Genomic DNA, 11,290 nt, shown 5'->3' on the forward strand with positions numbered 1-11,290 from the left:
GCTTTAAAATGAGTGGATAAGTGGTGGTGGGAGTTGCTTCTCTATAGTCAGTCAGCCTCCACGTGCTGGTTTTTTCCAAAGTCACTGAGCATGGTAACAGCCTCTCTGGATGCAGAGAGCAGCCCCTTGGGGGCTGATGCTGGGCCCGCCACATCCTTCTGACACAAATGGCACCAGGCACGACATAGCCCGGAAGTCTGCATCAAATTAATTCAAACAGTACTGGGGCATTCAGATGGTTTTTGATCCGGCGTGACATTTAAGTTAAGTTACAACACAAGGTTCTACCTACTTGGAGATGTTGCTTATATCCGTCCCTTTCCCATTTAGGAAACTGAGGTCTAATCCTAGGTGACCAGGACCCAACACTAAGCTTGTCCTATTCCAACCACATCAGGCCGACTCCCCTGTTTCTGTATGACCTGGAACTCGGAATGTCCCTGGGGTTCTAGACTAAAGAGCCAGGGCGAAACGATACTGTCATTTATGGACAAGACTGCTCTGTTTAATGAAATCTAAATTTTCCAATGGGTCAAAGGTAAAACTTATGAAACGAAACCCATACTTAGAGCAAGAGTTCTAAGACAGGCGAAACAGTACTTCATTGCAGTAATAACTTTTAAAAGGCCTGACTGTTACTGGCATCTAAGCAGACACTAAGTGAAATTCTATTTTCAACATTTATTAATCCTCTATCAGGTAGACAATTTTCTAGAAAACGTGGAGCTGTTCTTTATAATGGCTGAGCCCCAGCCAGGGGCAGAGGCATCCTTGGGGAACAATGTGGGGCACAGACTCTTCTGCCTCAGGTCTTGGGGAGTCTAGTAAGAGGATTTGGTGACGTCATCTGAGCCCTGGAGGGTCATTTACTAGGACCATAAACCCCTCGCGTGTCACAAACGGGATGAGAACACCGATTCAAGAGCTGTCTCGTCAGGCCGCTTTGTAGAGTGATATTTAATTGGTGAAAACGCTTTTTGAGGGGAGAGACAATACACCCTGGTCCCTGGACAGTCCATGTTATGCTGGTGTCATTATGGTGTCCTGTCCACTCCCATCCTCAGGCACAGCCTCCTCAGGACGCTAAATTATACGGTCACTTTACTTATAAAGAAATGGTCATCGAAGGCTTGAAAAGTTTCTGTTCCCCTTAGTCTCCACTTTGTAAACCTCAAAGTCCCTCAAAGTGGCCTTAAAAGAAAACTCAGAAGCAAAACCTCTCTCTGCTGCCTCATTGAGGGGAGGTCCTTACACGGGAGGAGGAGTTGGGCTGCCTCACCTGGTACCTGTCCACGGTAGAGATGAGGAGGGTGAAGGAGATAGCGGTGGCTGCCATGGCGTGGGTAGATGGCATTCCATACTCAGCAATCACTCTCTTCTCCAGTTTCACGACGGGCGGGGAGGAGGGGCGGGGCCACTTCAAGATATCCTTGGCCACCTGACCAATATACATGACCAGCTGCAAAACCAAAGGACCAATAAGGTAAGTCTAACCAAATAAGTAAAATTCATGAACTCCTAGATTTCGTGAGTTTGTTTTGGGTTTCCCTGTTTGTTGGTTGAAATCATCTCTTTTTCTGACCTAGATATCTGTTGGGAAAGCTTTGTAGAGTGATATTTAATTGGTAAAAGGAGACACAGGACTTCCAGATTTCACAGAGTGCTTAAGACATGACATCAATTCACTTTATTTATTTTAATCATATAGCTAACAAACATTTATATAGCTCATATGTGTGCCAGGCACTATTCTAAGAGTATTACAAACATCAGCTCACTTCATCCAATAATACCCATAGAGTGCAGACCCATTTTACAGATGAGCCAACCACTGTACTCTATCAGATAGTGGCAGGACTCGCTAGACTTGAATCCAGAGTGTCTGGCTTCTCAATCTGTGCCTTAAATCACCGCTTTCCAGTACCTATCCAAACACAGCACGGTCCTGAACTAGAGCTCATCTAACGCTCAAATCAGACAGCCCTTATTTTCAAGTCTTAACCAGAAAAGGGACTGTTCTTAAGGAACTTCTAGCTAAAAAAGTTTTGAATGCTACCTGTTACTCCTGCTATATGTGGGTAACATACTGGATTTAATTTAACTTAACTCAATAATCAGGAGCATCAGTAAAATAAATGGTATGGTATTTTGAACCCTGAAATAAAGACGGCTCAATCTGGAATTTTTTCAGATGACTTTTTCAAGGTGCTATTAATAAGGGAATTTCTACGTGTCTTCATTTTTTTCTTAAGGCAGAAGATAGAAATCAGAATTGGATTGTCATACCCTTCAGAGAGAAACAGGACAGTTAATGATGACTTATTGTATCAGAGAGCTTTGCAGAATAATTTCATAATCTGGTATAAAAGAGGGAAGAGCAACCCGTTTCCTGAAGCCTCGGTGCTAGGGGTCTGAGGACTGGCCGCACGCACCCCACAGAGGCGCTATTTTAACATGCAGAATCCCAGGCCCCAGCCTGGACCTGCTGAGTCGGAGCCCTCATCTTCACAAGGCTCCCAGGTGCATCACGTGCACATGAGAATCCGAGAAGCCCTGCTTTACCCCGTATTCCTGCACAGGTCCCTTTGCCACAGGCTTTAATCGTGAACATTCTCATCTTGCCATGACCGTATTGATCTCACTAGGGCTTTGTTTAGCTTGTGATGGATGGGGTTACCTTGCTTTGGAACAAAACCCACAATGAGAGAGAACTATTTCAAAATATTTTTGATTCGATTGCCTGAGGGTTTCCTGCAATCCGGTGCTTTCATTTAGCCCGTTCGGTGCCGGTTAATTCTGAACATTATTCCGGCATACTCAGTAGCCCCCAGAAGGCACTGCATATGTTTTTGTGCTCTGCTGCCACTTTGCTCTGGGTTAAAAACCAAGAACCACTGTCTGTGCACAGCAGGCCAAATCCACAGGCTTTAAAGCCTCAGTAACAATCACTCCGAATTCCATAGCTGCAATTTCTAATCGGACTTTGAAACTTAACCTCTTTACCATCCCCCTTATTACCAGGAACACTGTCCTGGAAACCAGCTCACTCTTTTATGTTTCTGCCTCCCTCCTGTGAACCTGTGAAAACCACATCAGACCGACTATTATCTGGGCAGTTGAAAATCCTGCAGATACTACTTACCGACTACTAAGATTTTCTCAGAAGCCGCTTGAGATATATTTTTAACTCTGCCCCTTCCCCACTCACCAACATAAACAAAATATTACAGGCATAATGACTAACTCTAGTTTGCTCAGAAATATTTTCAAATCCTTGGAGACAGGAAACCTTAAGATTATAAAGTGAAGTCAGGCTAGAAGACCTTCGTTCAGGCAAAATTTAATTTCCTTGATGTTCACGAATAACTTCGACTTCATTTGTATTTCACCTTCTATGCTTGAAGGACGTTTTTAAGAATTAGGACAAGTATTTCAAAATATCACCGCGGCTACACGTTGTTTCTGATCAATAAATTTCAAAAAAAAACCCCAATTACTGTAATGACAGCTCTCTTTAAGAGAAAATAGAGCTGTATTTTTCAAGTCGTACAGAAAGAGCATCACCCATTGGGTGGTGGGTCCTGTCTCTGCCGTCACATTCATGACAGTGAACCTATGATGTGTTGAGCCTCGTATTAGGTCCTCATCCTTCAGTGGGGAAAAGTCACGCAGAGGATGTCGTCACAATGAAGATAGACTTTGAAAAAAATTACCCCCAGAATTCTATGGGTATGTATAGAGGTAGAGATGGACTTTGGTTCAACATGGAGGGCTAGGAGCCCTGGGGCTCTGCATTAAAGGAAGACTGCTTAACTAAGAAGAGGGATACGTAGACAGGCATCCAGGTGGCAAGAACAGCCTGAGCAAAGGCTCTGAGAAGTGATACTGGATGGTATGTAGCAGGTACCCCTAGGAGTCTGGGACACTAGAGTTCAGGCGCATCACTTGTCACCTGCTAGCATGGCTCAGATTATAGGGACTGACCATGCAGGGTGTTGAGGAGGATGGGGAGCATCCGGAACTCTCATGCACCACTGGAGTACCTGCAAAATGGTAAAACCACTTTGGAAAACAGTTTGACGGTTTCTTAAAATGTGAAACATCTACTTTCCATATGGTCAGCCATGACTCTCCTGGGTATTTATCCATGAAGAATGAAAGCATAAGCCACACCAAGATTTGTACATGAATGTTTATGATGGCTTCTCTGTAATAGCTCCAAACTGGAAACAATCCAGTTTCCATCAACAGGTGAATAAACAAATTGTGGTATAATCATACATTAAATATTTCTCAGTAACGACAACAACAAAAATAAACTATTGATACCATACTAGAGCATGAATGAATCTTAAAATAATTAGGTTGAATGAAGAAGCCAGACCCAAAACAAAAATAACAGTACATACTACATGATTTCATTTATATAAAATTTTTAAAAATGCAAATGACTTTATAGGACAGAAAGGAGATCAATGATTGCCAAGGGTGGTGGTGTGGGTGGGGGGAGAAATTACGAAGGGGCATGAGGAGACTTCTAGGAGTGATGGATGTATATCTTAACTATGGTGATGACTTCAGGGGTAAGCACACGTGTCATGACGTGCCAAGCTGTACATTTTAAATATGTATAAATTTGTGAATACACTAAAAATTATTCAATTGTACACTTTAAATGAATTGGATAGTATGTGACTTATACCTCAGTAAAGCTGTTAAGTATGTGCAGTTGTGTCAATCATATCTCAAAAAGTAGTTGCCTTAGCCCGCGTGGGTGGCATAGACTGGGTGGCTGATAAATTACAGAAATTTATTTCTCACAGTTCTAGAGGATGAGAAGTTCAAGACCAAGTTTTTATCAGATTAAGTGTTTGGTGAGGGTCTGCTCTCTGGGTCACAGATGGCCATCTTCTTAGTACTAAAAAAGAGAGATTTCAAGCCTTAAAAAGACATGGACGAAACTTAAATGTATATTACTGAATGAAAGAAGCCAATCTGAAAAGGCTACTTACTGTACGACTTCATCTCTATGACATTTTGGAAAAGGCAAAACTCTGGAAACAGTAAAAAGATCAGTGATTGCCAGGGGTTAGGGGAAGGGAGGTCTGAACAGGTGGAGCATAGTGGATTCTCAGGGCAGTGAAACTTCCATGTGGACGATAATGGCGGAGACATGCCATTTTACATTGTCCAAACCCAGAGAATGGACGACAGTAAACTCTTAATGTACACTATGAACTTCGGGTGATTATGATATGTCACTGTAGGATCATCAGCTGTAACAATGTCCCTCTCTGGTGGGAGATGCTGATCATGCAGGAGGCTACGCATATGGAGGGAGGGGCGTGAGTATGTGGAAGTTCTCTGTACTTCTCACAGAATTCTGCTGTGAACGTAAACTGCTCTAAAAAATAAAGTCTGTTAAAAAGAGTACCATGGCAGAAGAGAACTATTTCTCCATTTAGTTTGCAGTTAGAGTATAATGATTAACTTGATGGGGCTTGCCCTAAATGGAAGGCTTCACTTTGCATTGTTGAAGGGCCCTCCTACCTAAGGGGACCAAATTAAGTTCCATCATCTATCACATTCCTTTGGGCTCAGGCCCCAAAAGCCTACACTTAAAGGAAACGTCCATGAGGAGGCAAGGCAGGAAGCGATTAAATATCATGAACACCTTAGCCAAGCAGCGGGTCCTTGCATGACGCTGGTGGTGCTGGGGCCCTGTTGCATTTCGTGATGAGAAAGTAGCCAAATTTCTTGCTTCTGCCCTGATTACAGAATAAAGGGAATATATAGGTGGAAAGAAAATCTATTTCTCTGCATAGCCCACTGCCACTTCCAAACTTACAAAAGGCATTTCTACTAAATCAATCTCGTCAACATGAAACACATCCTCACAGCATGAAGACCTTCCAGCTTGGGGTCTGTCCTTGATGGCTGGGCTCATCCAGGCGGCAGAGGAAAGAGCACGTTTTTCTCTTAGTGTGGTGGCCCTTTCTAGTTATTACAATCCACAATGACAAGTGTGCTGTGTCTAACATGTCCAATTAACAGGACATTACTCTTCACATTAGCATAAATAGTTTAGAACACAGATCATTGAAATAACATTATTGCCAGTAAAGCAGCTACAGGATTTTTAAAAACAAAGCCACCCATTCGTTTTTTATACACTGAGATTGCTGGCTGCCCCCCATTTGTCTGCTTCCCCCCAAAGCATCTCCATTTCATGGTGTGAGGGCTCCACTGCTATAATAAAAGCTAAATCCTCTGCAGGATGTTGGCGGCATCCAGAGGCTCTTTTCCAATGACACCTACCCACCTCCCTCCATCCACACACAAATTCTGATAAACTCTAACATCTTTCTTCCTTCTTGCTACACCCATAGCTCCCTCCATCTTGAGAAATCATGGTGTAAGAGATTAACTAACAGGAGTACGTGACATCTCTCAGGTCTCGTGGGGAAGAAACATTGTGAATCACTGAGAATTACAGTCTATCCCTGAATTTATTTTCAAAACATCAGCAATTAGTTATATCATTCTTTAAATGTTGGAGAGTAGAGAACAATTGGGCTCTAACCCCAAGACCATAGCTTCTCCACTGGTCCATACCCATCCTGGCTCTTAATCTGTCCAAATTAAGCTCATTTCTCCTCTTCTCAGGTTACTAATATGATGATTTTGATAAAGGGAGACCAGACACCCAACCATTCCACTTTTAGATATATACATATCCAAGAGAACCAAAAACATATGTCCTCATAGAAACTTGTATGTGAATGTTCTTACCATCATCTTTCAAAGCATCCAAAATGTTTAAATGACCCAAACATCCACCAATGGATGAATGGATAAGCCAAAGGTGGAATATCCTTGCAACACGATGTTATTTGACCATAAAAAGCGATGAAGTACCGATGCATGCTACAACATGGATGAGCCCAGAGAGCAGTATGCTAAGTGAAAGAAGCCAGACATTCTGAAAAGGACAGATATTGTATGATTCCATTTATAGGGTATTTCCAGAACAGACAAATCCATAGAGATAGAAAGTAGATTAGTGATTGTCTGAGGCTGGAGGAGAGGGGAAGGGGAACTGAGTGCCTATGGCTACGGGTTTCTTTTTGGAAAGACAAAAACGTTCTGGAGTTAGACAGTGGTGATGGTTGCACAATTTTCTGAATATACTAAAAACCAGAGAATTACATTCTTTAAAAGGTTGAATATTATGATATGTAAATTGTACCTCAATTTAAAAAAGAGAAACTAGACATCAACGTGGGTCCTAAAGTCCTTTGTTCCAAGTGTTAACTAACAACGGCTTGGAATACTGATTACAGAAGTAGCTCTGAAGCCTATTAATATCCTTGCCTTCAGAAGTCCTCCCCAGTTTTGGTCTTGAACCCCAGTTCTACAGGGCACTGAGGAGGTGACCACACATGCCACAAAGAAAGCTGCTGAAAATCTACCTACTCAAAACCATGAGGATGGGATTCATTTTAAGAGCAATTTTTAGCTGTGGAGGTTTTTAAGATCAACAACTTTACAAAAAAGAGATTGATTTGTTTTGCTGGCTCAGTGTTGAGTCTTTTTTTCTCTCGCTGGAACACACATTGCTCTGTAGTTGTCTGTTTGCCTTTAGGGGGTGAATTAAAAGCAGTTCTTTGTTATGGTTATTTGGGAACATTCTAGAGACTGCTGCTTACCATCCAGTGTGAAAAGTTGTTTTCAGTTGGTGAATGTCCTCTCATACTTGTGGCGTTATTTTTATTCATTTTTTTAAACTTCAGGGCCCTTTTCACAGTGTGTGTCATGTGGGGTTGCATGTGCTTGTAGGGATGCAGTGTGGGGGGTGAATTACTGGGAGAAGCGACTGTAATTTCAAACGAATAAAATTTCATTCCATGCCTGAACACCAAAGCAAAGAAATTATAGAGCAAACACCATAAATCACAGAAGACTATCACATATTCCAAGCTCTGTAAAAACAGAGATACAGTAACAAACGCAACAAATGGCAGGTGAGAAAAATAAAATAACTAAGTTACAACATTTTCTTGCTCTTTCTAATGCGCTATGTTTTCAAGCTCAGATTTGCTTCTGAAATTTTTGAAGACAAACACTAAAGATACAGAGATCGGTCATTAAGTCATAGGTGTATGAATTTTCAGAAAAGTTACTTCAAACCAGTTGAACCTCTTTTTTCATTAATAAGGAATGGGGTTAAATAATAACCTTTTATTTGTGCAGTGATTTTTAAGAGTGTATTTTTATAGATATTATTCATCTTAATGTTCATATCATTCCTATTTTACAGATGAGGAAACTGAAGCTTACAGAGGGCGTCTCACCAAAGATAATGCAATCAGTATAAGAGAGATAGAGCCAGACTTGAATTTCATTTTCTGACTCCAAATCCTATGGTCTTTTCTCCGTGTCCTACCATCCAGCATCTGACAAATATTACATGAAAACAGATCTCTACCCTTAAAGAACCCAAATTCTCTCATTCTCATCCATTACACCCATGTAGCATTCAATTTAGACTACTTGACTGCCCTTGGGCTAAGACAGGGGTCCCCAACCCTCTGCCAGACGAGTACTAGTCAGTAGCTTGTTAGGAGCCTGGCTGCACAGCAGGAGGTGAGTGGTGGGTGAGCTAGCTAAGCTTCAACCATATTTGCAACCACTCCCAGTGCTAGAATCACCACCTCAGCTCCACTTCAGATCATCAGGCATTAGATTCTCATTGGTCCCTGGTGCCAAAAAGGTTGGGGACCGCTGGAAGAGATTAAAATGTCACAGCTGATGAGAAAATTGCCAAATTCTTATCCATTTCATCCCAGCAATGAAAGATCCAGCTAAAGGCTGGGACTAGTGTCCTTTACTCACCATTGGACAGACGTCACGTAAAAAGTGATGCCCATTGAGGAAACGAGTGTCATTAGTCCTAGGAAATGTAGAACACGTGCAAAAGCTACACCATGCATAAGCCCATCCGCCTTCAAACATCCAACCAACCACAAGATCCTGGAAGCAACTCTAAATGTTCCTGGCGAGACACTGGTTAAATAGATTATGCAACTTTAAAAAGCACTATGAGATGCTGTTCAGTGCCAAAAGCAAGAGGCTGCAAGAGTATTTTTCGATCCTATTTCTATTTAAAAAAAATGTATTTACAAATAAATACATGTAAGTGTATGGCAAACTGGATGGCAGATCCACTGGGGGTTAGAAATGAGGTTCGGTATGGGTACTTTGTATGCTGTTTCAGTTTTTCATGCAAAAACAAACATAAAATTTGCTTTAGATAATGATGTAACTGTTGCTAAGGTAACTCTTTTTTATTAGACTGTGCCCTCACATGTCTAAGTATTTTAACTGTCAGTCTTCCTGACCACAGAAAAAACAAACTGCAAAATAATATCAAAAGATCGAACCTCTATTTTTATAGACCCCTGAAAGCAAAAATGCAGTAGATGTTAGTCACATGCTGGTTCGACTCTCTCATCTGCTTAAAGCTGTGTGTGTAACCCAACCAGCTAGCCTAGCAACAACAACAACAACAACAACAACAACAGGCTTTTAAATATAAATCTTGATTAAATATAGTCTCAGAATTTTCAGGCTAGAAGGGGAATCCATCTTTAGTCTTGGCTGATCAACTACTAACTTAAGACTCTACTCTCACCTGCATCAAAAACAGTAAAACCTATAACTGGACTTTTTCACAAGTTAGAAAACCCAACAAATTCTGGATAATCACCCCAGGCAATTTGCAACAATAGCCCAACTGGCTGAATTCTATGCCAATCAGCTTCGCCAATTAGCAAGCATACTGTCTTCATGGGGCAAGAACAGTCTAAGTGACTAGTTTTTTAATATTTTCAAGATTGAGTCAGCTTAGTTTTAATTGGAACATGTCTGGACCTCCAGTGGGACAATTTCTGTGGCCTCCTACCAAGCTGGCTTTGGAGGTCTCCTATGCATTCCGAGATCACTCTGCCCAGCAATCAGCATTCATAAACAACCTTCTGGATTCTTCCACATCCACGGACAACTCACGTTATTTCTTTGATATTGGTCTTCAAATCGGCTCACTCCCTTTCAGTGAAACATTTGTGAAATCTTGGTCTGATTGTTAGTTATATTTTATGATATACATTAAAATCAAGATGTACATATTTAAAGAAAAAAATGTGAAATCTCATCTCACATACTAGGCACTCTGGGAATCACAGTGGACTTTTACAATTATGCAGTTATCTGTGTTTACTCATCTTTATATGATTGCCTCTAGTTTAGGCTTTGAGCATTTCATCTCCCAGCCCCTGAAACAATTCTAGGTCCTGAATAAATGAATGAATAAGTGAATGAAAGCATCTAGACATACATGCATGTAATCAAGCAATGAACATACATGTATCCCTCATTACCCAAAATCTTTTTTTCTGCAATCTGGAGCTGAATAGATTTAGATAAACATCTGGATAAAATTTCTTGCTATCGAAACTCATGTTACTTGTTATCTTAAGTTCCAGAAACGAACGGATTTGGCCAACTCATAACCCTTTCTATCCGGTCTTGCTATCTGGACTTGGATGAAAATGTATTACTTTCATTGTTATGTTTAAAACCCATGCAGCTCTCTCAGCTCCTCCCCACTCAACAGAAGCCTCATCTTGTCACATGGTGAGCGCCACATCCCTGTCATAACGGCAAAAGACGGATTAAGTGGATGTGTTGGGTACCTGGTCACCACACTGCTTCCAAAGTGGATGTTGTGGCCATCGGTGGTTCTTTCCTTGACCTTAATAACATGGACCACACGTTAAGAAAGGATTCTACCCCTAGCAAGTTCAACACACCGTAAGGCCGAGAATGGAAAGCTTACCATCGATGCGCATCCCCTCCCCGTTTCCTAGGAGCGAGCTCCCAGCAGCGTTAAGTGGGGTGACACCATACTGACGGCTCAGAGCTCACCACCGTCTGTGCCGCTTTAGACAAGGCCGGTGCTCCCTTGAAAGGTGGAGGCGAGCGATGATCATCCTGACCCTGGGCTGGTGCCATGACGCTCGGAAAGGGAGCATCGTGTGACACATGGATGAAATGGGGCCGGTTTCCCTGTTTCGGCCACACTTCACGAATGTTCCCACAGTTCTGTCACTTGTGCTCTATGAAGGCACCAAGCAAAATGCGAAGGCTTGTGAGGATGGCATGAGGAACGTTTGCTCGGGCCTCTCCTGAAGCTCCAGTCATCCCCCTGGCACCTGGGTGAACTCGTGCT

The 11,290-nt window shown here is 42.0% G+C and overlaps 1 protein-coding gene across 1 annotated transcript in view; it reads right to left on the reverse strand.

Moving 5' to 3' along the window:
* The window catches only part of SGPP2 (sphingosine-1-phosphate phosphatase 2), a 103,988-nt gene that overhangs the window by 32,707 nt on the left and 59,991 nt on the right, over nucleotides 1-11,290 (reverse strand). The window contains exon 3 of the mRNA XM_023529717.1: nucleotides 1,280-1,459. Within this exon, the coding sequence (XP_023385485.1) occupies nucleotides 1,280-1,459 (180 nt within the window). The remainder of the gene's footprint in view (nucleotides 1-1,279; nucleotides 1,460-11,290) is intronic.

The sequence above is a fragment of the Pteropus vampyrus genome, unplaced genomic scaffold (genome assembly GCF_000151845.1).
Source record: "Pteropus vampyrus isolate Shadow unplaced genomic scaffold, Pvam_2.0 Scaffold42, whole genome shotgun sequence".
NCBI lineage: Eukaryota > Metazoa > Chordata > Mammalia > Chiroptera > Pteropodidae > Pteropus > Pteropus vampyrus.